The sequence below is a fragment of the Heloderma suspectum genome, chromosome 11 (genome assembly GCF_057233095.1).
Source record: "Heloderma suspectum isolate Gila_16-S chromosome 11, 16-S_ref, whole genome shotgun sequence".
Taxonomy (NCBI): Eukaryota; Metazoa; Chordata; class Lepidosauria; order Squamata; family Helodermatidae; genus Heloderma; species Heloderma suspectum.
Genome location: NC_139468.1, coordinates 3,281,567 through 3,307,383, shown reverse-complemented (window position 1 = coordinate 3,307,383; position 25,817 = coordinate 3,281,567). Strand labels below are relative to the sequence as shown.

At 44.7% G+C, this 25,817-nt stretch overlaps 1 protein-coding gene across 3 annotated transcripts in view; it reads left to right on the top strand.

Annotated features, from left to right (window-relative positions):
* USP3 (ubiquitin specific peptidase 3) overlaps window positions 1-25,174 on the top strand; it is a 47,948-nt gene extending 22,774 nt beyond the window's left edge. For all 3 annotated transcript variants that reach the window (XM_084816658.1, XM_084816660.1, XM_084816659.1), the window contains 12 exons: window positions 1,257-1,340; window positions 2,196-2,277; window positions 3,525-3,607; window positions 4,118-4,231; window positions 12,468-12,581; window positions 17,185-17,331; window positions 18,978-19,084; window positions 19,185-19,265; window positions 19,390-19,508; window positions 20,969-21,082; window positions 21,195-21,262; window positions 24,492-25,174. In XM_084816658.1, the coding sequence (XP_084672784.1) occupies window positions 1,257-1,340; window positions 2,196-2,277; window positions 3,525-3,607; window positions 4,118-4,231; window positions 12,468-12,581; window positions 17,185-17,331; window positions 18,978-19,084; window positions 19,185-19,265; window positions 19,390-19,508; window positions 20,969-21,082; window positions 21,195-21,262; window positions 24,492-24,657 (1,279 nt within the window). In that variant the 3' untranslated portion in view covers window positions 24,658-25,174. The remainder of the gene's footprint in view (window positions 1-1,256; window positions 1,341-2,195; window positions 2,278-3,524; window positions 3,608-4,117; window positions 4,232-12,467; window positions 12,582-17,184; window positions 17,332-18,977; window positions 19,085-19,184; window positions 19,266-19,389; window positions 19,509-20,968; window positions 21,083-21,194; window positions 21,263-24,491) is intronic.
* Window positions 25,175-25,817: the final 643 nt, after the last annotated feature.

Here is a 25,817-nt window from a genome sequence, read left to right as displayed (position 1 = left end):
AAAAGCAGAATTACTGTTAGAACATTACTCATGGGCCAAATAGCTATTGTACTGTGGCAAAAATGTTAAACTAATAAGTTTAGTAAGTTTACATTTTAAATAAATACCTATTATGATTTTAAAGATCTGTTTCTGGATCCACATGTGCTAGAAACAGTTTTAGTAAACCATGCCATGATAGTGTACTGTGTAACAAATTGTGTCCACAATTGCTACCCCAGTTCATCGGTGTGCTATCACTTAAGGTAGTGCGAATTTAGAAGAAACCTATTAAATTACTGAAAGTCCCTGTTGTAAAGAAATAGGTTAAAGTGCTAGCATACGGAGCAGCGTGTGCTGGTGTTAGCAGCAGTAATATCTGCTCTCTCGGTGTCTCAGGCAGGGCATGCCTTGCTCCACAATGCTTGTGTGTCCGTGCCGACTGCTCACTGCGGTATCTCTTGCTTAGGAATGTGACATCTATAGAGGATTCTTTGGTGGGCAGAATGTCATCAGCTACAGAAATGTTCTGTAGGAGTAGCCTCTGAAAGCAATGTGACTATTTTTAGTTAAGTGGAAATACACATCTTGAGCTTGTATCACTTGAGAGCTGAAAGCACTGGAGCCAAAACAGGCCACTCGGTAATGAGAAGGGTATTGACATGCTTGCGGGAACCATGTGGTTTGCAGAAGTACAACCCCCTCCCCCCAGCCCAGTGAGGATTAAGCATGCTCGGTAGCCATGGAATGTTGAATGTCAGTAGCAAAAGGAAAATTGGGTGGGTGGTAGAATGCCCTGCTTGAGCTCCTTACAGCTTGTAGTGTCTTGGAGGAGGTTATTGTGCTAGCTGGCAGGAACCCTGAACAGGAACACTCCTACGAGGAGGTGAGGATATACTGCAACATTTTGTTGCAGGTCTCACTTGTTTCCTTCTATTGTACTGTGTGGAGCTTCTTAAAGGTGCTACCTATTCAGATATTAAGGGCGGGAACATTTCTGTGGCTCGACATTTACTTATTTATTTATTACATTTCTGTACAGCCAAAGCTCTCTGGGCAGTTAACAAAGATTAAAACAATTAAAAATACAATATAAAAATACAATATCTGAAAGGAGGCCGTGCATGCTATTTGCCTTTTAGTTCTTGTAACATCCACTTCTTAATATATTTGCTGTATAGTTCAACAAGCCCAGGTTAGGTGAGCATAAGCGTCATGATGATCCAAGCTGTGCTGAAACCTATCTGTTTGCTGATCTATGTGTATCCTCTCCACAGTTATCGCTGTGATGACTTTGTAGTCAATGACACCAAGCTTGGCCTGGTACAGAAAGTCCGAGAGCACCTTCAAAATTTGGAAAAGTAAGTTATATGCGCCTAGCTTTGTCTGAAAGTAATGTACCATTGTGATGGCATTCCTTTTTAGCAGTTTGTCCTTATACATACATACTCAAAATCCAGCTGTGCCCTGCCTTCCGCTAGCTAACGCAGAATACAATCCACTGGAAATTCTCTGGTGCAGACCTCATTGGAATGAATGGGATCTGCGCAAGAGCACACCATGGTCATGTGCAGATCCTATGGGAACTGCACCACCAAAGTTTCTGGTGCCATGTACCCACTTGTGATATTGGCCTTCCACTATGACACCTGAATGGTGCTTGAAGACCTGTCACCTTAGGTAGGCTTAGACACCAGAATGTCTTGGGCTGACCTGGAATCCAAAACCAAAAGTCGGTTAGGAAGTTCCAGATGTTGCGTATTTTCAATTGGCTGGCTTTGGCGAACTTAAGTGTCATGTTTAGAACAACAGTTGTATGAGCAAAGATGGACTCCTGTGGGAATTCTCTGCCAAGGGGCCTTTGATCGAGAAAGCAGTTTGTTATTTTAGATTGGAAGTTAATTAGGTCATGCTTGCGGGTGCCTGCTGTAGTATAACCTAATCAGATTAATTTGGGTATTGTATGATTACATGCTATTGAAAACAGAACTGGGTTTAAGCCTATGCTCTAGGGGAATATGGAAATTTTATTTTAAGATAGCTCTTAATTTTGTACTGTAGTTTCCGTAACCAATGATAGGTCTCTGTTGCATGTAAAGGAAACATTGGAGATGGGACTATGCAGTTTTTAAGACATCATGGCCAAGTTTATCTTTAGTGTGTTCTCTCTGAGTCCTTTAACATGTCTTAACAAGTAATTTATTCCTTTACTACAGTTCAGCTTTTACAGCAGACCGACATAGGAAAAGAAGACTTCTGGAAAACTCCTCCTTAAACAGCAAATTGTTAAAAATAAATGTAGGTACAGCATAATTGTTTATAGGCTCACTGAGCCTGCAATCCTAGCTTGATAGCTTTGGAGCAAATCTCATTAATCAATGGAGCTCATTTCCAAGTAAATGTCATGGGCTCTTAGTGTAGCTTTCTAATGTGTTCTTGCCTGAAGGTCCTTGGATGACATTTTCAATGTTGATGGTGCACATGCTTCTAACTCTGGTTTGGAATAAGCTAGTCATTGTATATCTAGTTTTGAATACTAAAGCCTCTGCCAAATAGGTGACTATTTCAGCTGGCAAAAATGTTTTGAACTTGTATTATGTCTTATTGTCCAGGGAACCTTGATATCTAGCTACTTTCTTTGTTCTGCCTCAAAGAAAGAAGGGTTCAAATCTCTGCTTTGCATAAGACTCCTTGTGAGACCTTGAACCAATTAACGGGCCAGATTCACACACAACAATCTTCCAAGTAATATACACTGCCTGTTAGCTCCTGCTTGGCTCCTCCTGCCAGTGGGAGTGGCTGTTGTAACCAGGAACTCACCAGGAAGAAAAAGCTAGGCAGTGCATCTGGATTGGGACTCCTAGTTTGACGCTCCCTTAACAAGCCAGCGTCTGAAGCCAGGGTTTGAAGTTGGTATCTGATTCCTGGCTCTTTAGGGGAGTGTTCAGATGCAATGCTAAGCTTTTTCTTCCTGGTGTGTTGCTGGGTACTGTGGCCATTCCTGTTGGTGGGAGGAGCCAAGTGGGAGCGATGTAAACTAGCATGCTGCTCGTGAACAATAAACTAGAATTCTCTGCAATTCTGACATTCTGCGCGAAAGTGGCCACTATCTCCTTGCCTAACCTACCTTACAGGCAGGATGTAAATATAACAAATAATAAATACTGTTTTATTTACTCAAATTGGCCTAATAAGAGAAGTTGGCTTTACCTATCTGTATTACTTATTTATTCATTCTGTATTTGCCCATGAGAGTGTGATGGGCCACCAGTGGTCTCAACCCAGCTGGAATCACATGAACACATTCATTGTATGATCTCGTGTTTCCTGTGGGCACTGGGCGGCCTCAGTTTGTGACAGCCCTTTTATGAGCAGTCTGAAGCCCGATGTGTCTGAATCAAGTCTTTGACTTCCTGTGTTCTAAATTCTCTGCAGCTTATCAACATTGGCTGAACATTTAATACTTTAAAACTTGGTATAGGTGTCTGCTTTTGTGTAACCCTCCCTCAAAGTGGATTAATTTTTTTAATTGCTCTGGTTCACAGGGGAGCACCACAGCCCTGTGTGCTACAGGCCTTCGGAATCTGGGGAACACGTGTTTTATGAATGCAATTCTTCAGTCACTCAGGTACTCTTGTTTGTTCGGATAAAATGCCATTTCCTTAACTGGTTTCTTGGGCTGTTATCTGCATACCCTGTGATGTGTTATGAGTCTTGTCATCTCAGCTAGACTGCTAAGTACTGTGCATCTGAACTGAGCACACAAGAGTGTCTGCATCTTATACCCATATTACCCAGTTTTGTACCTCTACTCATTTGTCAGTTTGTATTCCCACCAGTGGCATATGTTTACCTGGCATAATTCTAGAATATATTTTGCAAATTGTATCACTCGTGGTGTTGAAAAAGAGAATCCATAATGCAGATATGTTCTGTGCATGTTCATTTCAAGTGCGTTAACATGCAGGAATGCCAGATACAATTCTAGAAGGTTCACATCATGTGGTGTATTTTTTTTTAAAAAGCTGTTCTACAGCTATTCATTGCTGAGTTACTCACAAAGGAAACAGTTGTCCTTCACTTTCTTTCCTGCCCTTCATGCTACATGCTTCTGGTTCACATTTCCTTCTTTCAACAGTAACATTCAGCAGTTCTGTCGCTACTTCAAAGAATTGCCTGCTGTGGAGCTTCGGAATGGAAAGACTGCAGGTCGGCGAACTTACCACACCCGGAGCCAAGGGGATAACAGCGTGTAAGTCAGTGGAGTTTCAAGGAGCAGGGAAATGGGACACGCAGCATCTGATAGTAGAAGAAGTGGGGAAGCTTCAGTATGTTTTTATGTTGATTCAAGAAGAAGTAGACAAGCAAAAATCTGAGTGGTGAAAGATGTCTTAAACACTTGATTTTTAATCGAGTTGACACCAATTCCAAATACTGATTCATGACATGGAGTGGTTCTTAATATTGCATGCTAAAAACCCTCAGCTGTTACTAGGAATTAAAACTTGACAGGCAGACCTGACACAATAGTAATAATAATCTGTTGAACTTGGTGGAAGGAATCTGTCTAGTAGCAGCAGACATAAACTGAATTGCAGTTTATCCCATTGGTTATTTGCACACTTGGTTATTCATATTTTCTGGTGTCTAGCATGCAATTTGTGGTGCTGCTGCCCAGTGAAATTGGCACTCCTAGTTTATTCTGCTACCCATAGGTTAGGCATGCATAGGGGAATCCTTCATGACTAAAGGATCAGTAAGAACAATGATCAGTAAGGTCCCATGGCAAGCGACGCTAATGAGAAAAGGAGTCCAAGATGGGTGGGAGCTTTTAAAAAAGGAAATTCTCAAGGCACAATCACAAACAATTCCAACAAGAAGAAAAGGTGGAAGACAACAGAAGAAGCCAAGGTGGCTTCACAAAAAGCTTAGGGATGACGTGAAAACAAAAAAGGACACATATAGGAAGTGGAAAGAAGGCCACACAACAAAGGAAGAGTCCAGGCTGGTAGCACAGAATTGCAGGGATGGCGTCAGGAAGGCTAAAGTTGAGAATGAACTGAGGTTAGCAAGGGATGCTAAAAACAACAAACAGGCTTTCTTCAGCTACGTGCATAGTAAAAGGCAGAGGAAAGAAATGGTGGTTCAGCTATTAAATAAGGATGGCAAAACGATAACAGAGGACAAAGAAAAGGCAGAGGTGCTCAATTCCTACTTTGGCTCAGTCTTCTCCCAAAAGAGGGTCTATGACCCCCCCTGGCAAAGGCGAAGTACAGGCTGAAGGGGCAGGATTGCAGCTTGAGATCGATAGGCATATGGTCAAGGAACACCTCATTACTTTGAATGAGTTCAAATCTCCAGGGCCAGATGAACTGCATCCTAGAGTCATAAAGGAACTGGCAGAAGAACTCTCAGAACCGCTGTCTATTCTCTTTGAGAAATCATGGAGGACGGATGAAGTGCCAGATGACTGGAGGAGGGCTAACATTGTCCCTATCTTCAAAAAGGGTAAAAAGGAGGAACCTGGGAACTACAGACCAGTCAGTCTGACATCAATCCCTGGGAAAATTCTGGAGTAGATGATAAAGGAATCCATCTGGAAGCACCTTGACAACAATGCCGTGATTACTCGAAGCCAACATGGATTTGTCAAAAACAAGTCCTGCCAGACGAATCTGATCTCATTTTTTGATCAAGTAACCTCCCTTGTAGACTGTGGGAATGCTGTAGACATAATATACCTCGGCTTCAGCAAAGCTTTCGACAAAGTGCCCCATGATCTCCTGATGAGCAAACTAGCTCAAAGTGGGCTAGATGAAACAACTATCCGGTGGCTCCACAGTTGGCTACAGAATCAGACTCAAAGAGTGCTTATCAATGGGACCTTTTCAAACTGGGGAGAGGTAACGAGTGGGGTACCGCAGGGCTCAGTCCTGGGCCCAGTGCTCTTCAACCTTTTTATTAATGACTTGGAGGAGGAGGTGCAGGGAATGCTGATCAGATTTGCAGATGACACAAAATTGGGCGGGATAGCTAATACTTTGGAAGACAGAAACAAAATTCAAAGTGATCTGGATAGACTGGAGCGCTGCGCAGAAAACAACAGAATGACATTTAATAGGGACAAATGCCAAATTCTGCATCTAGGAAAAAGAAACCAAATGCACAGTTAGAAGATGGGGGATACGTGGCTCAACCACACTACAAGCAAGAAGGATCTTGGAATTGTTGTCAATCACAAGCTGAATATGAGCCAACAGTGTGATGTGGCTGCAAAAAAGGCCAATGCTATTTTGGGCTGCATTCATAGAAGCATCGCTTCCAAATCCCAGGAAGTACTAGTTCCCCTCTACTCAGCACTGGTGAGGCCTCATCTGGAGTACTGTGTCCAGTTCTGGGCACCACACTTTAAGAAGGATGCAGACAAACTGGAGAGGGTTCAGAGGAGGGCAACAAAGATGATCAGGGGACTGGAAACAAAGCCCTATGAAGAGAGACTGGAACGACTGGGCATGTTTAGCCTTGAGAAGAGAAGACTGAGGGGAGATATGATAGCGCTCTTCAAGTACTTGAAAGGCTGTCCCAGAGAGGAAGGCCAGGATCTCTTCTTGATCATCCCAGAGTGCAGGACACGGAATCATGGGCTCAAGTGACAGGAAGCCAGATTCCAGCTGAACATCAGGAAAAACTTCCCGAGTGTCAGAGCAATACGACTATAGAACCAATTACCTGGGGAGGTGGTGGGCTCTCCCACACTTGACTGGAGGCCTTCAAGACGAGGCTGGACAGCCATCTGTCAGGGATGCTCTGACTTGGATTCCTGCATTGAGCAGGGGGTTGGGCTCGATGGCCTTGTAGGACCCTTCCAACCCTACTATACTATTCTACTACTATTCTAAAAGTAAGCTTAATATAGTATTTCACTGAAGAGCCAAAAACTTCGAGATGCAGCAGTGTCTACTTTGAAATTTGGTCACGTAACAGCCCCCGGCTTGTGGTTAGCCATTTGTCTGCAGTATCTAAGAGGAATGTGGCACTGTTCAAGATGACTGGGGCACATAACATGTTGTAATGGGGAGATAGATCATCCTTAACAATACAAATGGAATCCAGCAAACATGTAGCTTAGCAAAAAGAGAAGACTAGCACAGCCATGGTATAACAACTTAAGGACAAATATGACTGTAAAGTTTATGTAAACCAGAGGTATTCATTAATAGGCTTTGTTTATTGACATAAAAGGTGTCCAACCAACAAGGGACCAACATTTTGTTATAATCCTATTAGACAACTGTGCTAGATAAAAATAGAAGGGTGGTCTGTCTGTGGGACCAGGAAGATTAACTACAGCAGCAAAGTGAAGACCAGAAGCTTGAAGAGCGACAGCAAGCTGAGGCAGAAGTGGGAAATGCTGAGGTGAGGAAAAATGCAATAGGGGATACTCCTTGGAAAAGGGTGACAGGAGAAGAAGAACTAGATGCCAGTGGAAGCAATGGAGCTGTGGAACTGATTCCAGGTACTTGAGGATGAGACTGGAGGACAGCCTGCAGAGGAAGAATTACAGGGGAACCTGCATGAGAGTGAGCAAGAGGCTGAAGGTCAGTCAAGCAGAGGCGATGAAACCCAGGCCTACAACAAGAAGAAGAGAAGAGTGGTAGTAGTGGGAGACTCCTTGCTGCATGGGATCAAGACCCAAGTATGTTGCAAAGACCCGTGGACTCGCCAGGTATGTTGTCTCCTGGGAGGACGGATTAGAGACGTGACTGAAAGGTTGCCTGCACTCATAAAGCCCGCTGACAGGTATCCCTTTCTTCTCATCCATGTGGGAACAAATGATACCGCCAAGTGGAGCGACGAAGAAATCACGTCAGACTTTGAAGCTTTGGGAAGGAAACTCAAGAACTTTGGGGCCCAGGTAGTTTTCTCATCCATACTTGCAGTAGTTAGAAGAGGGATAGAAAGGGAACGAAAAATACTCCGGGTGAATGACTGGCTACGAAGGTGGTGCCAGTGCAAGAGACTTGGATTCTGGGACCACTGGCTATACTTCCTGGAAGATGGGCTGTTGGCAAGGGATGGGTTGCACCTCACAAAGGCTGGGAAGAATGTGTTTGGCCACAGCATGAAGAACATCATCAGGAGGGCTTTAAAGTGAATCCTACGGGGAAGGGAGATGTAAAGTTGGGGACGAAGTTGGGGACATTCAGTGGACGAAGGCTCATGCACCGCAACAGAGAGAACAGCTCTAACAGTGCCCAGCAGTAGTCTTCAGACACATGTAGGAAGAGAGCCAGACTATGATGCACATGGTCTTCGATGTCTATATACTAATGCCCAGAGTATGGGAAACAAACAGAACGAACTTGAACTCTTAATACAAGAGGGAAAATATGACTTGATAGGTATAACTGAGACTTCGTGGGATGACCTTCATGGCTGGAATACCGCAATTGAAGGGTATAACTTGTTCAAAAAGAACAGGAGGAACAGAAAGGGAGGTGGGGTTGCACTGTATGTGGAAAATACGTACCTCTGCACAGAAATACAGGAGGATGAGCTTGGTAGCCCCAACGAGAGCATCTGGATCAAAATAAATGGAGCAAAGAATAAAAGGAACCTGGTGGTCGGAGTCTACTACCGGCCACGCAATTCTATGATTATATGAAGATTCCCTCTATGGTGCAAGGAATTATGGTCTGCTGCCCTTGCTACTGAGGAGCATAATTTTAAAAAAACTCTTATTTGGATGTTGTCTCTTTGGCCATCTGATGAAAACAAACCTCACATTCTACCCAGTGGCACAAGGTGATCAGGGAGATCCTGTGTTCAAATAAATGTGGTGCAGCCAACTTCACTAGTTAACTTTCTCCCCAGGAGAGATTCAAAGCCCTGAACAGCCCTGGGCAAATAGGGTACTTGAAGAGTACTTGAAGGGACTTGATAGCACTCTTCAAGTACTTGAAAGGTTGTCACAGAGAGGAAGGCCAGGATCTCTTGATCGTCCCAGAGTGCAGTACACGGAATCATGGGCTCAAGTGACCAGAAGCCAGATTCTGGCTGAACATCAGGAAAAACGTCCTGTTAGAGCAATACGACAATGGAACCAATGACCTAGGGAGGTGGTGGGCTCTCCCACACTGGAGGCATTCAAGCTGAGGCTGGACAGCCATCTGTCAGGGATGCTCTGACTTGGATTCCTGCACTGAGCAGGGGGTTGGACTCGATGGCCTTGTAGGCCCCTTCCAACCCTACTATTCTATGATTCTATGAATATCGCTTTGAATTTTGTTTCTGTCTTCCAAAGTATTAGCTATCCCACCCAGTTTTATGTCATCTGCAAATTTGATCAGCATTCCCTGCACCTCCTCGTCCAAGTCATTAATAAAAATGTTGAAGAGCACTGGGTCCAGGACTGAGCCCTGCGGTACCCCGCCCGTTACCTCTCCCCAATTTGAGAAGATCCATTGATCAGCACTCTTTGAGTCTGATTCTGTAGCCAACTGTGGAGCCACCGGATCGTTGTTTCATCTAGCCCACTTTGAGCTAGTTTGCTCATCAGGAGATCATGGGGCACTTTGTCGAAAGCTTTGCTGAAGTCGAGGTATATGATGTCTACAGCATTCCCATGGTCCACAAGGGAGGTTACTTGATCAAAAAATGAGATCAGATTTGTCTGGCAGGACTTGTTCTTGACAAATCCATGCTGGCTTCGAGTAATGACTGCATTGTTGTCAAGGTGCTTCCAGATGGATTCCTTTATCATCTACTCCAGAATTTTCCCAGGGATTGATGTCAGACTGACTGGTCTGTAGTTCCCAGGTTCCTCCTTTTTACCCTTTTTGAATATAGGGACCACATTAGCCCTCCTCCAGTCGTCTGGCACTTCACCCGTCCTCCATGTTTTCTCCAGGAGAATGGACAGTGGTTCTAAGAGTTCTTCTGCCAGCTCCTTTATTACTCTAGGATGCAGTTCATCTGGCCCTGGAGATTTGAATTCATTCGAAGTAATGAGGTGTTCCTTGACAATATGCCTATCGATCTCAAGCTGCAATCCTGCCCCTTCAGCCTGTACTTTGCCCTTGCCAGGGGGGTCATAGACCCTCTTTTGGGAGAAGACTGAGCCAAAGTAGGAATTGAGCACCTCTGCCTTTTCTTTGTCCTCTGTTATCGTTTTGCCATCCTTATTTAATAGCTGAACCACCATTTCTTTCCTCTGCCTTTTACTATGCACGTAGCTGAAGAAAGCCTTTTTGTTGCTTTTAGCATCCCTCGCTAACCTCAGGTCGTTCTCAGCTTTAGCCTTCCTGACGCCATCCCTGCAATTCTGTGCTACCTGCCTGGACTCTTCCTTTGTTGTGTGGCCTTCTTTCCACTTCCTATATGTGTCCTTTTTTGTTTTCAGGTCATCTTTAAACTTTTTGTGAAGCCACATTGGCTTCTTCTGTTGTCTTCCACCTTTTCTTCTTGTTGGAATTGTTTGTAATTGTGCCTTGAGAATTTCCTTTTTTAAAAGCTCCCACGCATCTTGGACTCCTGTTCTCGTTAGAGTCGCTTACCATGGGACCTTACTTATCATTGTTCTGAGTTTATTTAAATCAGCTTTCCTAAAATCCAGGATACACGTTTGACTACAATCAGCTTTTGCTTTCCTTAGAACCAAGAACTGAAGTATAACGTGGTCACTTTCCCCCAGAGTTCCTGTAACTGCTACTTTATCCACCAAGTCATCTCTGTTAGTTAGGATCAAGTCAAGGATAGCCAATCCTCTAGTTCCTTCCTCTATTTTCTGTAGGAGGAAGTTATCCACCACACAAGTCAGGAATTTCCTGGAGGGACCATGTTTTGCAGAATTTGTCTCCCAGCAAATATCGGGGAAATTGAAGTCCCCCTTACTACTACATCATGCTTCCTTGAAACATTGGCTATTTGCTTTTCAAAAGTTTCATCCTCGTTTCTCCTTGAAATCACTCTCTTGGCCTTGGTTTCCATCTGTAAAATGCAAATAATACTGCTTTAGCACCACCCCCCCCTTTTTTATATACTGTTCTTCCTCATAAGGATATGGGGAGAGTGAATGAGATCAGGGCATGCTAGTGTGCCTGAACCTAAAAGCAGGATATACTGTATGTCTAAATAGCTTCTGAGACTGAAAAAATGCAAAATAATTTATTGGTCAAAACAGCCTCTTCACCAAGTTTTAAGAAGTGAACATGGTACTGTTTAACCTTTAATCCACTACTACCCACGAAGTATGCACCATTGTCATCCATTGCCGCTCAGGCCACAAGTAAACAATTAGGGCATAAAAACAGCACTCCAGACCAGGCAACTTTATTGTGATGTATAAGTACATTTATAATATTTGCATATGATACGCAGATCTCAGCCATACATTCTGTGGCTGTGTTCAGATGTCATCTTAAGCCAGGAATCCTGACTTAATAAACTACACTGTGAATGAGAAGCTTGCTGTTGTAAGCAGTCTGTTCGCTTCTGCTTTATTCTTCCCTTTGTGTGTGCATGTAGTCCTGGAAAGGATAGCTTTGAGTTAAGTCTGAACCCAGGATTATGGCTAAGTATTTTACTGGCTGTGCTCTTTTCCATCCAATGCAAGTAGACTTAGCAGGTAAATATTTTCCTGGCATAGAAATAAGTGGATGGGAATAGTTTTACCTACTAGATTTCTAGACTGCAAAAGCTTGTGCCGTAATAAATTGATTACCATTTATAGTGCCACATAACTCTTTGTTTTCAATGAGTCTTGCTCTCCAGTAAGTGTACATAGGATTCTAACATACTTCAGACAGTCACAAGCACAAAGCAAGAACTATATAACACAAAACAGGTGAGCTCAGCCACAGGGCAATTAATACATTTAATACATGGACAGGATTCAAAATCCACACAAAACAGATCACTCTGGGTCACAGAGCAAGCCAAGTCCCAGATCAAATGAATGCATGGTAGTCAAGCCAGTTCCCACTCCAACCAACCCCATAGCCTGCCTACCTTGCTTGCTTTTATTCTCCTCTATGCATGCACACTCTCTCACCTATACCATTCATCTATAAATACACACACACACACACACTCTCTCTCTCTCTCTCTCTCTCTCTCTCTCTCTCTCGTTGCTGGCTCCAGTGCGTAAATGTCTTTAATGTTAGAATTAAGCATGCTGTATGCATGTCTGAAGAATCTTGACTAGATTGTTTATGGCTCATAAAAACACTGCACTTCACACATTAGCGTTTGGTTCAGTTGTAATTGCAAAATCATACTTATTCATATGTTCTCATGTTTCCTAAGCTTGCCTTGGAAATTGCTAGAATTCCTAGAAGTTGATTACAATGCCTAGGTTGATAGTGTAATACAGTTTTCACTTATATAGCATATACACTATGCAGGTTGCTTACAAACATAGTGGGAATCTTAGTTACTGCATGTATAGATTTTCATCCTAACAATAAGCTTTCAATTTTCTTCCCCAGTTCATTGGTGGAAGAGTTTCGGAAGACGTTGTGTGCTCTGTGGCAAGGAAGTCAAACGGCATTCAGCCCCGAATCTTTATTTTATGTAGTTTGGAAAATCATGCCAAACTTTAGGTAAGTCCTGTTTTAAAAAAAAGCTTCTTTGTGAATCTGACTTTATCTGGAAGGAAAGCCTTTTTGTTGACTATGAATGCCATTTTACCTTACTGTGAGAGCTGCTTGCTCTTCAGGATTGTGCCCACTGTTTGTCAGAGGGTTCTCTTATTCTTCCAATATACAGACAGAGCAGTGATAAAAATAAGAGTGTTTTTGTTTGTTTTGTTAAGTCTAGCAGTGCTCAGACATACTAAGTTCTTATTCTGTGCAATACGAATTAAGGGCCTGACAGATCCCAAACCTTTGCTTTTGGCAGGAACTGTGCTTACAAATACACAGCTCCAGCAGGCCTGAGCAAAACATACTGGGCAAAACTTCCTTGATTCTCTCGATATTGAACTAGTTTCTTTCATTGTAGTTGTAAATAAGTGCTGCAAAGAGAATAAATCTATGTGCAATAGCATTTTGCACCCAGGCTGTCAAAGAGCATAGTTCACACAAGTAAATCCAAGTGTCATTCCTCTCCAAGGTCTCCCTGTCCCGGCCCCTGAACCTCTTTCAAAGGAGCACTGAACCCTATTAGGATTAATTGTGCAGAAGGTAAGTTGCTCCACATTTTCAGGTAGTAAAGATGTTCTGTTAATGTGTTAATGCCTGTAGCAGTGCTGAAAAGATGCTCTGAACACATCCCCAGAGCCTGTGAAGTGAGAAACCCAGGCAATGAAAAGGCCACCTGTTCTCTTCTAGTTGCCTTGTGTGCCCTGGCTAATGAGAATCAAGGAAGTTTAGCATCAGTGGTTTCAAGCAATGGGCAAAAGTCCTCATCAGTTTCTCATAATATTTTGGCCATTTTTCCTCCTCCTCGCCTGAAGTCAAAGCAAGAGCTCTGCCCCCTAAGTTGCTCTAGCAGATTTTCAGCACTGTGGGTTCATTTGCTTTTAATAGAAAGGGCTGCCCTTTGGGGTGGGAAGGGACTTATTCCAGTGACAAGAAAGTTTGCTTATCCCCTCAGGATGTGAGGTAACATGCCAACATCTCATTGGAGACAAGCTTAATTCTGCCTCTCTCTGGCCCTGGTGGTGGTGAGTTGGCAAGGGTGGCGCTCCGAAACTGAGCGTGATAGAAGGAGGCGGAGAGAGAACTAATAAACCAAAGTGTGCTTTGGGCCATGCTTGACCCTTCATAAGATCAACATTATACAAAGGTTCAGTCTCAAACACCACAAACAGTCAAGACACCCGCTCTCCCCTAGAGCCAGAGGAGCTACGTGGATATGAGAATTGGGTGTTGTGCTGTGTTCCAGTGTGTGGCTTAGAATGAAAGGGCTGAGATGGGTGGGGAGCATGGGAACTGTATGCCAGATTCCATGGTGTCTCAGCTGTATGCTCCAAATGAAATCCTGACCCATCTGTCTCATGGAGACAGTTGCATCAAAGTCTGGCTGGGCAGAGACTAGGCAGTTTTGGGATTAGCTCTGTGAGCAGGGAACTGGCTCATCTGTTCGGTTAGAATTACTGCTTATTTTTGATGAAAAGTCTTGCGCTTGTCACTTTAATCAACCCTGACTATACCTCTGTTTTCTTCACTCACAAGTGTGCCCTTTGTGTTTCTCGAGGTAACTGCTCTGTCCTTTTCCCTTGCTTGTTCCATTATAAAGGACAAAACTGTGTCCATCCCATACTCTTGGGAGAGAGCAGAGCAATGAACATATTCTTTGAGCATCCAGTGATTCAGCAATTACACATTGCAGTGCACCACTTGGAGACGCAGTTGCTGGAGGGCCTCACCAGCTGTGACGGTTCAGCACCTGATGAGCTGAGTCTCAGACCAGCTACTTCATTGTACATGTCTGCTTGACTTGTTTGGTGCATGCAGAGGATGGTGTGAACTGGCCCCTCTGTATCATTGTCAGCTCCATCAAGGTTTGGTGTACCTTAAAACACCAGTGCACTTGGAATCTTTATAGCCACATTAAGGATCCACCTTAAGGATTTGGTCCTGACAACTGTACCACCTTGGATTTGCACATAAGATACAGCATTTTTAGTAGCATCTGTTCATCAAAATCTCCCTGCATGTGAAAAATGGCATGTCGGCAAGAAGGCCTCTCACTTGACTTTTTCACAGACATGCTAGCTTCGTACAAGCAGGGAGGTTTTAATGTGGGAACTCATTCAAATATGTGGTACAGTTTCCTTTAATTGAATTTGCCTGTCTGCTGTTGCAGACTTGGTGTCAGTTATAGAAACATGCGGCCTGAAATTGTCTGCGTACTTAGTGTTGGCAATTCTTGTAATGACCAAGGAACTGTGGATTTGGGTAGCCTGTACCAAATGTCTGCTGACAAACCAGTATGTGTTGTTGGCTGAACAGTCTCCAAAACAGTGTAAAACAGGTAGGTTTTGTGGCACCTTAAAGACTAATACACTTATTAAACCATAAGCCTTCGTAGACTAGAATCCACTTGATGCATGGAATGTCATCCTTGGGTGTGCACACACATGCACGTGCGCGCACGCACTCACACACACACACGGTTATAGAGAAAACATAAGCGGTAATGTCAGAACAAAATGAAATGCAAGACATGGACAATTATGTTAAAACATAAATGTACATAAAATAAGTGGAACTGACGGTTAACAAAGTAGTGTGGAAAACAAACATCCTAGCCTTGACAAGTTAATTAACAACTGTAGTGGGATAAAAAACCACTGTCAGTCTGTATTTTTCACATTTCATTTTCCCTCTGATCTCAACTCTTTACATTTTTCTCTCTCTGTATCCTTAGGTCTATATTCTTGCCTGCTGAGGATAACACTTCATGCATCTGATGAAGTGGACTCTAGTTAAGCCATAACACATTGGTCTCTAAGGCGCCATAGGACTTCTTGCATGTGCTGCAATGGGCCACGCTGGTGCTCCGTAGTGAAAGGCAGTGCATTGCTGTTGCTTCAGCTGTATGCTGATCCATGCATGTGCATACATAATTTGATAACTCACAGGAGTATTGAGGAGTATTGTGTCTGAGGCAAGATCAAGTGATTATGGGAGCTCTGCCTGAAGTATTGGATCTGTGATCTCCCTGCTTGCCCACCCTCCCAAAGCATGCAAGTCATCACTTGATGCTGTTTGCTTGAACTAGCAGGAGTTGGGCAGATAGAAGGTAGCTCTTGAAAGAAGGTGAAGGATAGGGATGAAACCATTTCAAGTCGCTTAATTTGGCATACCCCATTTTGCTGATAGTAATTTGAGAAAATGTGCTTGGAGGATTTCTCGTAAGCAGTCTGCAGCTTGTTTCCTATTTTTCAAACACACTTGATGTAAAAAATGTTAGCGTATCAAAATTATATTTATAGCTGGCGATTTAAAACATGTCTTTAAGAGCTGCATTATAAAAGTGTGGACGGGGGAATGTAATGATTAGATAGACAGTTGGGCTTGGATCTAACTCAGGCACAGTTTTAATGGGTGGTCCTGGCAAGCTTGGCTTCTGGCCTTAGTTTCTGAGAAGAAAAATAACGAATTCCTGTATCAAGATTATCTTGATTTGGGCTGTAAGGGATCACAATCTAAGAATTGTGCACACCTAACAGCACAAATTGAATACTTGCTTTACCAGGAACAAAATTATAAAGGGTAGAATCCAGTGGGGTACTTATGCCTGCACTGATTCTCTTGTGCCCCACAGATTCGGTTGCGTAAGCAGTGGGTCCTGCCGATTCCGTTGCACGAGCAGACCCACCACTTGCACAGCAGAGATTACGGACTTCCCAGAGGAAGCCCTGGAACGAGTGGAAACACTCATTTGTCGATGGGGCAGGTTGGTGGAGCTCCCTTATGTGAGCTCCACTGACCTACCCCATTCCAGAAATGAGCTTTTTTGCTCGTTTCCAGTTGCCCCAGAAGTATTAAATAATCACGCTGCAGACATAAGAGAATTGGTGGGGGTGTAAGCGCCCCATTGGATTCTGCCCAGTAACTCCTGTGCAGTATTGTTTGGAGGCTTTAGTTTATTACAAATCCCAGAAAGCCAAACCACTCTTTTAGCGGGTTTGAGCACTGTAACTTTTCAGTCTATGCGGTGCAGCAACCTTAAATACAAGGTCGACTAGTAGTGGGGTTGATGAGGAGAGATACGGGATTCCGTCTGGGATGTGGTCAACACACAGTACTTGGGACTGCCATTCAAGGGAAGTAGAGGGGCTGAAAGTTGAGTAGAGGAGAGAGGTTGGTCAGCTTGACCACTAAAAGATAGCTGAGGAGTCCTTCAGTAAAAGCGACCATTAGATTTCTAATTTAGCTGGAAAGGCGCTGTTCATAAATACCTACATATATACATGCATACACAAAATGTCTCTTAATGGTCCTGCCCCACATTTAGAAAAATATCAGTGAGCATATTAGAGAACTCTTTGCAATGGACATTAAATGACACTCACCGAATGGGGCTCACTAAATCAAGAGTTCATTCCTCCTGTTCTGGTGGTTTAAGAAACTGTTTTTAATTCAGGCACTGTACTTGATATTGGCTGGGTAAACACACACCTTGTCATATAATGTTAATTCTCCACCAGTGTAAGTAAGCAATCTATATATTCATTGATGTGTTTACGTTAAGGGGGTACCAGCAGCAAGATGCCCATGAATTCATGCGTTACCTTTTGGACCATCTGCACTTGGAACTCCAAGGAGGCTTCAACGGTGTTTCCCGCTCAGTCATCTTGCAAGAGAATTCTGGTCTCTCTGCTGGCAGTAGATGTTGCATGTAAGAAGATAGTTTTAACTCCTCCTACAACTTTGTTTCATGCTGTCCTGTTAAAGAGCATTTTATAAAATGCGTTGTTAGATCCTGTGAATTGCATGAAAAAGCTTCCTGAGATGACAGTTTCCTAGCTGTAGAACAAAAAAATGCTAATTGTGTAGGCAACAAGAATTGAGAAGGCCCTGGCAGGAATTTGTCAGGAAAAGTCTTATACAGGTTACGCAGCATGGCAGCTGCTGACGGCGGCCTATAACCTCTGAGAGACAGACTCCTGGCAGTTGGCATGTTGTTATGGTCAATGGACAATTCATGTGCACCTCAGCTGATGTACTTCACTGCTGGCAGAAGTACAGGTGGAAGCACACGGAAGGCAGCCTGGTGCCAGGAACTCCTCTTTTCCATTTGCTTCCTTCTCCATAGCCCTGAGCAATTTGCTGGGATTCAGTGTGCTGTGGTGGATCGTGTCAGGTTTCCACACGTTTCCTTTTATGTGCCAGGAGGTGAGGTGAGGGTGAGCAGCAGATGCACTAGAGTGTGCTCGTTAGGAGCATGGGACTTTTGCAGTCCGCCTGCCACTAAGTGAATTGAGAGTGTACCTCTCTCAAGCGAAGTGCATTCATCTGCAGGAGTGGTTACTGCTGCTTCTATGCCGTGGCAATCTGCCTGTCTTTTGGAGTGGGGGTGTAGGAAATGATCAGGTACCGAGTATGAGGACTGAGCCCTTTGGAGTGTTCAGGCATTTGGGGTGGGTTAGGGTATTTTAGAAAATGTTTTTATTGTAGAATTTTATTGATTTAAACTGTTTTATTATACGCTTGTACATTGCCCAGAGTGGCTGGGTGACCAGCCAGATGCACGATTAATACAATCAGTCGATCGATCGATCGATAGATAGGAATTCAGTTACATTTTCAATGTACTAATCAGTATTGGAGAAAGATGAAACATAGTATTGGTTTTCCTTCACAAAAATACAGAACCACCTCAGCCAGAGTCCTTTGGCTTAGGGGAAAGGAGAAGCAACAGAAGGGAATGAAGGAAAGGGCAGCACATTGCACAGGCCATTTCTACCCCCCCACCCCACCCCACCCCACACACAATATAATAATGTGCCCATCGTTTTCTTTTCCATTTTGAAGCCTCTTTTATCCATTTCCAAAACATTGATTGCCTTGAAACTGGTGTTTCCTCGCCAGTTTATCTCGGGATACTTTTTTGCCATTTGGACAGAGCTGGTACAGCGATGTTGCATTGGGGCAATATTAGTAGCTCGGTGCCTTTAAACAAAGTGCATCTCCAGTTCTTTTCTGAGAATTGAAAGGACCTGGAGAAGTCAGGTGAATCGCCTTTCAGTTTTACATAGAATCAACCAGGAAGGAGAGTGAGGATAGGCACCCTCCCTCTGCTCTCCCCCCATATCACTGTCCCCTCCAGCATAGGAAATCAGGGGTTCTACATCATGTGGGGAGCCTATGTGAGTGGAAAAGACTCCCTGCTGCAGAATGATGCTGAAACTGAGTACTAGTTACACAAAAGTGGAATTCCCGAATATAGCTGAATGAGGTTCCTGATGCTCTTTAAAGGAATTTATTGAATCGCAGCGACAGAAGTGAGCTGCGCTGATGTTCTTCTCCTCGTGCTTTGTCTAGAAACGGCACCTCTACAGTTGTCACAGCCGTCTTCGGAGGCATTCTTCAGAATGAAGTCAACTGCTTGATATGTGGGACCGAATCCAGAAAGTTTGACCCATTCCTAGGTAAAATATATCAAGTACATATCTTGAAAGGTTTTATAAGGAGCTCTTATATTTTTGACATTCGAAACTAATGTTGAATTCACCTGTTGTTGTTTGTCAGACCTTTCGCTAGATATTCCAAGCCAGTTCCGAAATAAACGTAGTAAGATCCAAGAAAACGGACCAATGTGTACGTTACGGGGTAAGTCTGTGTGCCGCTCTTTTTGTCTTTGTAATCAGTCTTTTTCATTGGATTATTAGAGGACTTCGTTACTAAGCAGGGAAAATGTGTTTAACCATCTCAGCTGCATTCTGTTGTATCGCAGATTGCCTCCGCAGTTTTACAGACCTGGAAGAACTTGACGAAACGGAGCTCTACATGTGCCACAAATGTAAAAAGAAGCAGAAGTCCACCAAGAAATTCTGGATTCAGAAACTACCAAAGGTGAGAACCAGGAGTTGAAAGTTGTGAAATATGATGTAATGAACTAGGCACTTCCAGTAACTTCTCTCAACAATATTCAGTGGGTGCGACCCAGGGCTTAAAACAGTTTCTTCAGATTCCTCTTGCTTCTTAAACAACCTGTGTGTGACTATTTCCATCTCCAAAATCCATGCTAGGAGGCGGCGGCTGCTGCTGCTGCTGCTAAAATGTTCATTGTGCATTGCATTGTTTGTCTCCAGTCAGCGTCAGAGGCAGGCCTGGTTGGCCCCTACCAAGGGCCCTCGCTCCAGCAAGGGCGACTGACAGGAGCCCCCTGGACTTGCTCCTCCTCTTCCCCATGTTCACCTGCCTCTCACTTTGGCCCAGATAACAGCGGTGGTGGGAAGGAGGAGCAGGAGATGCCGCAGCCTACATGCTTACGGGCTCTCTGCCTGTCAAGCAAGCGAGTGGGAGCAAAGATGAGAAAGTGGGGGACGGGCAAGAGCAGCTGGTGACCATTGGTGGAGCCCTGCTTTGTGTGCAGAAGGTCCCGGGTTTGATCCCCGGCATCTTCAGGTAGGGCTGGGAAAACCCCTGCCTGAGTCCCTGGGGAGTCGTGGCTGCCGGTCAGTGTCAGCAGTACAGGGCTAGATGGGCCAGTGGTCTGGCTCAGTACAAGGCAGTTTCCCATGTTTCCTAAGGTAGATTCATTGAGGGAGGTAGCCTACTGAGGGAGTCTTGCCCAAGGCCCCTCAAACACCTGGAGCCTGCACTGGGCCCAGTGCAACCATGCCCTGGCCCTTTTGCTGCTGCATTTGAGTGCTTGTTTTTATTGTGCAGTTATGTTTTATACATTGATTTTTATCTTTTGAGCCAGGAATTCAGAACTGTTTGCGGGGGGTGGGGGGGCTGGATTGCCCACCACCAGACCTACCGCAGGGCGGTCAACATCAAGGGTGTGTGACCCCACCCCTGAAGTCACACTTTCCCCCCTGCTCTCCCGCTGCCTGCATCCCCACTGTTCTCTCTGATCTCAGATCGGAGCGAGCAGTGCGGATTTCAGGGGAGGGGGCGAGCGGGACACGCCTGTGCTGTAAGTCTCACCGCCTTGCATCAGATCGGAGATAATAGCAGGCATTCTGCTGCTGTTACCTCCAGTCTCATATTGGAGATGACCACAGGGGTGCCCTCCGAGGGGATTCCTCAAGGGGCTGAGGTTGGAACCTAAGCCCCGCCCCATGGAGGAACCCCAAGGGGTGCAGAACCTCTGGCTCCATTGGCCGGAAGTTCTGCACCCTGTTTTAAGAGCTTTGACAGAATCACAAGGCAGGGTATGCATTTAAGAAAGATCTGCTTGTCTGCAGTATTTTTCTGTGTTCTGACATCCAAAGGAGGTGACAGATCTGTGATTTTAGGGTACTTACCCATTAAAGAATTCTTGCTGTGACCTTTTGGCTTGGGTGTCTACTTTAATGCTGCAGGTGCTATGTTTACATCTGAAACGCTTTCACTGGACTGCATATTTGAGGAACAAAGTGGACACCTATGTCGAGTTTCCCCTGAGAGGCCTAGACATGAAGTGTTACTTGCTAGAGGTACAGTGTCTCTCTTGGGGAGTAGCTTGTGATGGAGTCTGGAATTCTGGTGAATTCTCAGTTTCTTTGGTCTTTGTCTCTTCCCCACTCCCTCTCCCTCTCCCAATTGCAGCCTGAAAACAGTGGCCCAGAAAGTTGTCTATATGACCTTGCAGCGGTGGTTGTGCACCATGGTTCAGGGTGAGTATGACAAAGGTCTTGATTGGATGCTGGAGGGCTGCTTCACCTCCCAGGTTAATCATTCAAAGGTTCCTCTGCTCTAAAAACCCACATCGCTCCACTAGACACCTGACATTAAATGAAAACAGATTTATGGCTAGTGCTGAGCTTAAGCATCTCTTTCTAATTTGAAAGTGGCGAGCAGAGAGAGCCTTAAATTGGAACCTTACTGCGTCAAACAGTCTCTCTTTATTTTCTCTTGCAAAAAAGGATGTTTCTTGCTGTGAATTCTTGTTCCCTGTGTCTTCCAGGGGCCCTACCAGAACCTTCAGGATAGCACTTCCCACTGGAGTAGCAGGCAGGGTCCAGCCATTTATTTATTACATTTTTATACTGCCCAATAACTGAAGCTCCCTGGGTGGGCCATGTAGATCTCTTCCAGAGGGGAGGGGCTACCCTGTCCTCCCAGACAGGACTGGAAGAGCAGAAGCAACCCCTTAATTCACTCCCCCCCCACACGTCCGTGCATGCACGCGCACGCACACACACACACACTCAGAGCATGCGCGCACGTACACAGCGCAACAGGCACCAACCTATGCTAATAATCTTCTATAAGTAGAAAACAGTAGCTAATGAGAGGAAATTAAAATGCAAGAGAGGGCAGACTGAGGGAACCATCCCAGGAGTCCTTGCCTGCCTGCCTCCCCCAAGCTTACTGCAAGGCAGAAGCCTGTTGAGTGTGCCCTGGTCTGTTGGAAGACACAGCGGTGGGTGGAATGGGAATGTCTCCCACTGGGAGACAGAGAACAGGAATTCACGGCAAGAAACTTCCCTTTCTCTGTTGGCTCCCAGAAGGCATTCCAGAACTGTTGGGATGTAGAGACCAGCACCACGGTAGCCCTCTAAGCAGACCTGGAGTCCCGGATGTAACCCTCTGCAGGACCTTTCTGCTGAATGAGAACATACCAATCTTGTCATGCTTAGCAGAGGTATGGAGAGAAGCCCACATGGCTGCCCTGTAGATTCCTCCCTTGGAAGCACTCCCCCATAGGGCTGCTGAGGCAGGTTTTCCTCTGCGTGTGTCACGTCATAGGAGAACATCAGGAAAAATCTCCCTTTTTTAATGAGAAAGAAGGTGCTCTGGAGAGCCCACCAAAAAACCTGCTTCACTGCCACTGGGCCGAGTCATTCTGGGAGGGCTGGGTAACTCTTCTCCCTAAAGATCTTCATGATTGGGCTCTGCCTGCTGCTTCTGTGGGAGTTGGTATCCTGAAGATTCTAGAATGGCTTCTGGAAGACACAGGATAATAGACATGCCAAGTGATTTAAGGGAGCTATGGCAAGAAGTTGACTTTGACGTATTTTGAATCAGTTATGAATCTAAGAGTAATTTTATAAATGTTTAGCTCTGTTTCTCCAGAACTCTAGTATAATTCCCCTTCTACATTTAAAACCAAGAATGAGATGCAAAGCTTTGTCTGAAGGCTTTATCTGGATTGTTAGCTGAAATTTTGGATTTGAGTACCTCATTCAAATCTCTTAAGAGGAAGTGCGGTGTTTGGAAATGGTCTAGTTCTTATGCTAGAGGCAGCTGGCCACGCTTGATTTTTTTAAACAAGATCAGTCATCTGGGTGTGAAGAACCTGTTACATCCTGTGCTTTTTTAAAGGGCAATTCCTATAAACATGTGGGCCTCAGAGAGAGGGTTGTGTCTAAAAGAGACACTTTTAGCCATATGATAGTTGCAGGTGTGTGTGTGTGTGTGTGTGTGTGAGAGAGAGAGAGAGACACGCCAGAGTCAAAATGAATGAAATAGAAGAGCCGAACATGTTCCACAGAACAAGAGCTAATGCAATGTGGGATAGGGGGTTTTCAGTTTAGTCCTCAGCACTTGGATGGGTGGGAAGCCAGCCTCAAATGATGTGGTCCGTGGGCATTGCTGACCTGACCCGATCAGACTCTCAAAATCAGCATGACTGGTGGCTGCTCACTTGGACTTGAGTGATGTAGGTTTTCAGCTCTTCCACGTGCTGTGTGGCCCTGGGCAAGCCCCAGATGCCAGAAGGGTTCCTCTCTGCATTAGGAGAAGAAGAAGAAATGCTGAAGGTGCTGAATGGCTTCTGGCGAAACAGTGCTTTGCACGCTCTGAATAATCCAATCATTCTGGGTGATCTAGTATTTCATCATATTTCTTCCTCCTGTACAAAATGGGGATAGGTGGTCACTCATCATTGGGCACTTCGTACACCACGCATAAGGTTTATAGCTGGCAAATTTAAATGCCAGGTGCCTTCTTGCCCTGGTAAACTACTTGCTGGGACTGGAGGGAGAGAGGTATTCTGGTCAAAAAATAAGTCGGCAATGACCAGAGTATTGGAGAGTGGGTGCGATGAATGCCCTGCCCCTTGAGCAGGCAGGACTGGAGCTGAGCAGCCCTTCCCAGTGGATGATTTTGACTTTCCCACTTTGCATGAGCCCTGCTTGCCCTGGGAATAAATGGGAGGAGACAATCTGCTCTGGCAGAGTCCATTTATCAGTCACAAGAGTGTTAGGCAGAATGGATCAAAAAACATTAGAAGGCGCCATAGAAAGGGTTCCCAACAAGGAATATGTTGCATATATCCAGTCACGGAAAAGGCAGTTTGGGCTTGGCAAGCCTTTAAAGCAGGGATGGGGAACAGGTGGCCTTCCAGGTTCAGTCAGACTGCAACTCCCCTCACCATTGACTACACTGACTGGGGCTGATGGGAGTTGCCTTCTGAGCACATCTGGAGAGCCACGCGTTCCCCACACCTGATTTCAAGGGAGGGAATAGCTGCACCGAAGAAGCCTTTATGTGACCAGTATCTTGCTTATAAAAATAGACAGCAGTGGGTCTGTCTCTTTTTAGTGGAAATAGGACATGAGCTTACAATAAAACATGATAGCCACCAACTATACGGCTTTAAAAGGGCATTGGAGAAATGGGGTCATGAAGAGTCGGACATGACTGAACAACAACAAAAGCTGTCGATGGCTACTGCTCCTGATGGCTCTATGTACTTCTGGTATTGAAGGCAGCATGCCTCTCCATGCCAGCTGCTGGGGAACACGAGCGGGAGGGTGCTGTTGCATTCGCATGGGCTTCCCATTGGGGCAGCTGGCTGGCCGGCCCCCGCGTGAGCAGAATGCTGGGCTGGAGATGCCCTTGGTCTGTTCCCGCAGGGCAGTTCCTACATTCTCATGTTGTGTGTGTTAACATTCACAGGGTTGGCTCTGGACATTATACAGCATACGCGACTCACGAAGGCCGCTGGTTCCATTTCAATGACAGCACCGTAATGCTGACGGATGAGGAGACTGTGGTGAAAGCCAAGGCCTATATCCTCTTCTACGCAGATCGGCAGGCCAAATCTGGATCTGACAAACTTTAATACCTCTTCCTGCCCTTTGCATATCAGGTCCATCGGACAAAACATTTCCAATCCTCCACAGATACTTGATCCAAGACTCTTGATTTCATTGTGCACTTTTCAAATTTTTCTTGTGGGTTCCAGTTTTACTTTTTCAGTAGTAGCATTTGATTTGTTAAAACATGGACGCAAGCTAACTTTGTTGTTAGTGATACCAGAAAAAGAAACCTTGGCAGATACTGATTTGCTGCTTTAACTCAGTTTTTATATATAGTTTCAAGAGCTACTTTAGTTGTTTGACTTTTGTATATGAATATTCCAGTTGGCTTTCTAAAGGCACATCTACATCAGAGAAACTTGAATCCTTTTAATAAGCACGATTGTGTACTCAATTATGAAACAGCTTTCTTAGCTATTATGCAAGATTTCTTTCTCTTAAGATCAAGGACTTGTACCTACAGATTGTGTCATGAACACATTACATGTGGACAGACTTTTGGCTGCCTGTTTAAAAAAAAAAGGGACGAAACGTGGCCTTGTTAAGTGGGCCATATCATTGCTGCTACTTTTGTCTATGGAGGCTGCTTTCTTTCAATATTCCCTTTATGTTAGTAGCTGGCTGTGTTAGTAATGAGAGCGATTTCAAAATTTTAGTTTTTCCTTTAACAGACAACCTTGCCGAGGGTTAGATCCAATGTCACACTAGCAGAAGTGCATTAGCCAGGCAGGACTCCCTCTTTCCTCCTGGCTGCAGTCCTGTGTGCCATTTGAAGGTCTCCTAGCCCTCCAGAGCAGATTTTGAGGGCACATGGGGGGGCTTCACGGGGAGGGGGAGTTACCCCTCCCATTTCAGCTGATGGAAATGATCCCATCAGCGGAATTGTAGTGTTAGATCCAACCCCATACTACAGCAACTAAGCTACCAGAAAGTCAGAGGAAACTCTGGATTTGCTAGTCTTTTCTCTAGAATAGTGTGTAGAACCCTTGAATGTCCTCGTGCCCCCTTCGGTCGTTATGCCTTTGGGGTAGAGTGGAATGTCTAAAAATTCCATCAAACATCATGGAAGCAGAAATCTTGGAGGGTTGTAAATGCAGAAAGAGACTAAAGAACAACAGGTGTAGGCTTGGAAAATGAGTATATCATCTATGGTAGTCTTAGCAGCCCCCAACTAAGACTGATG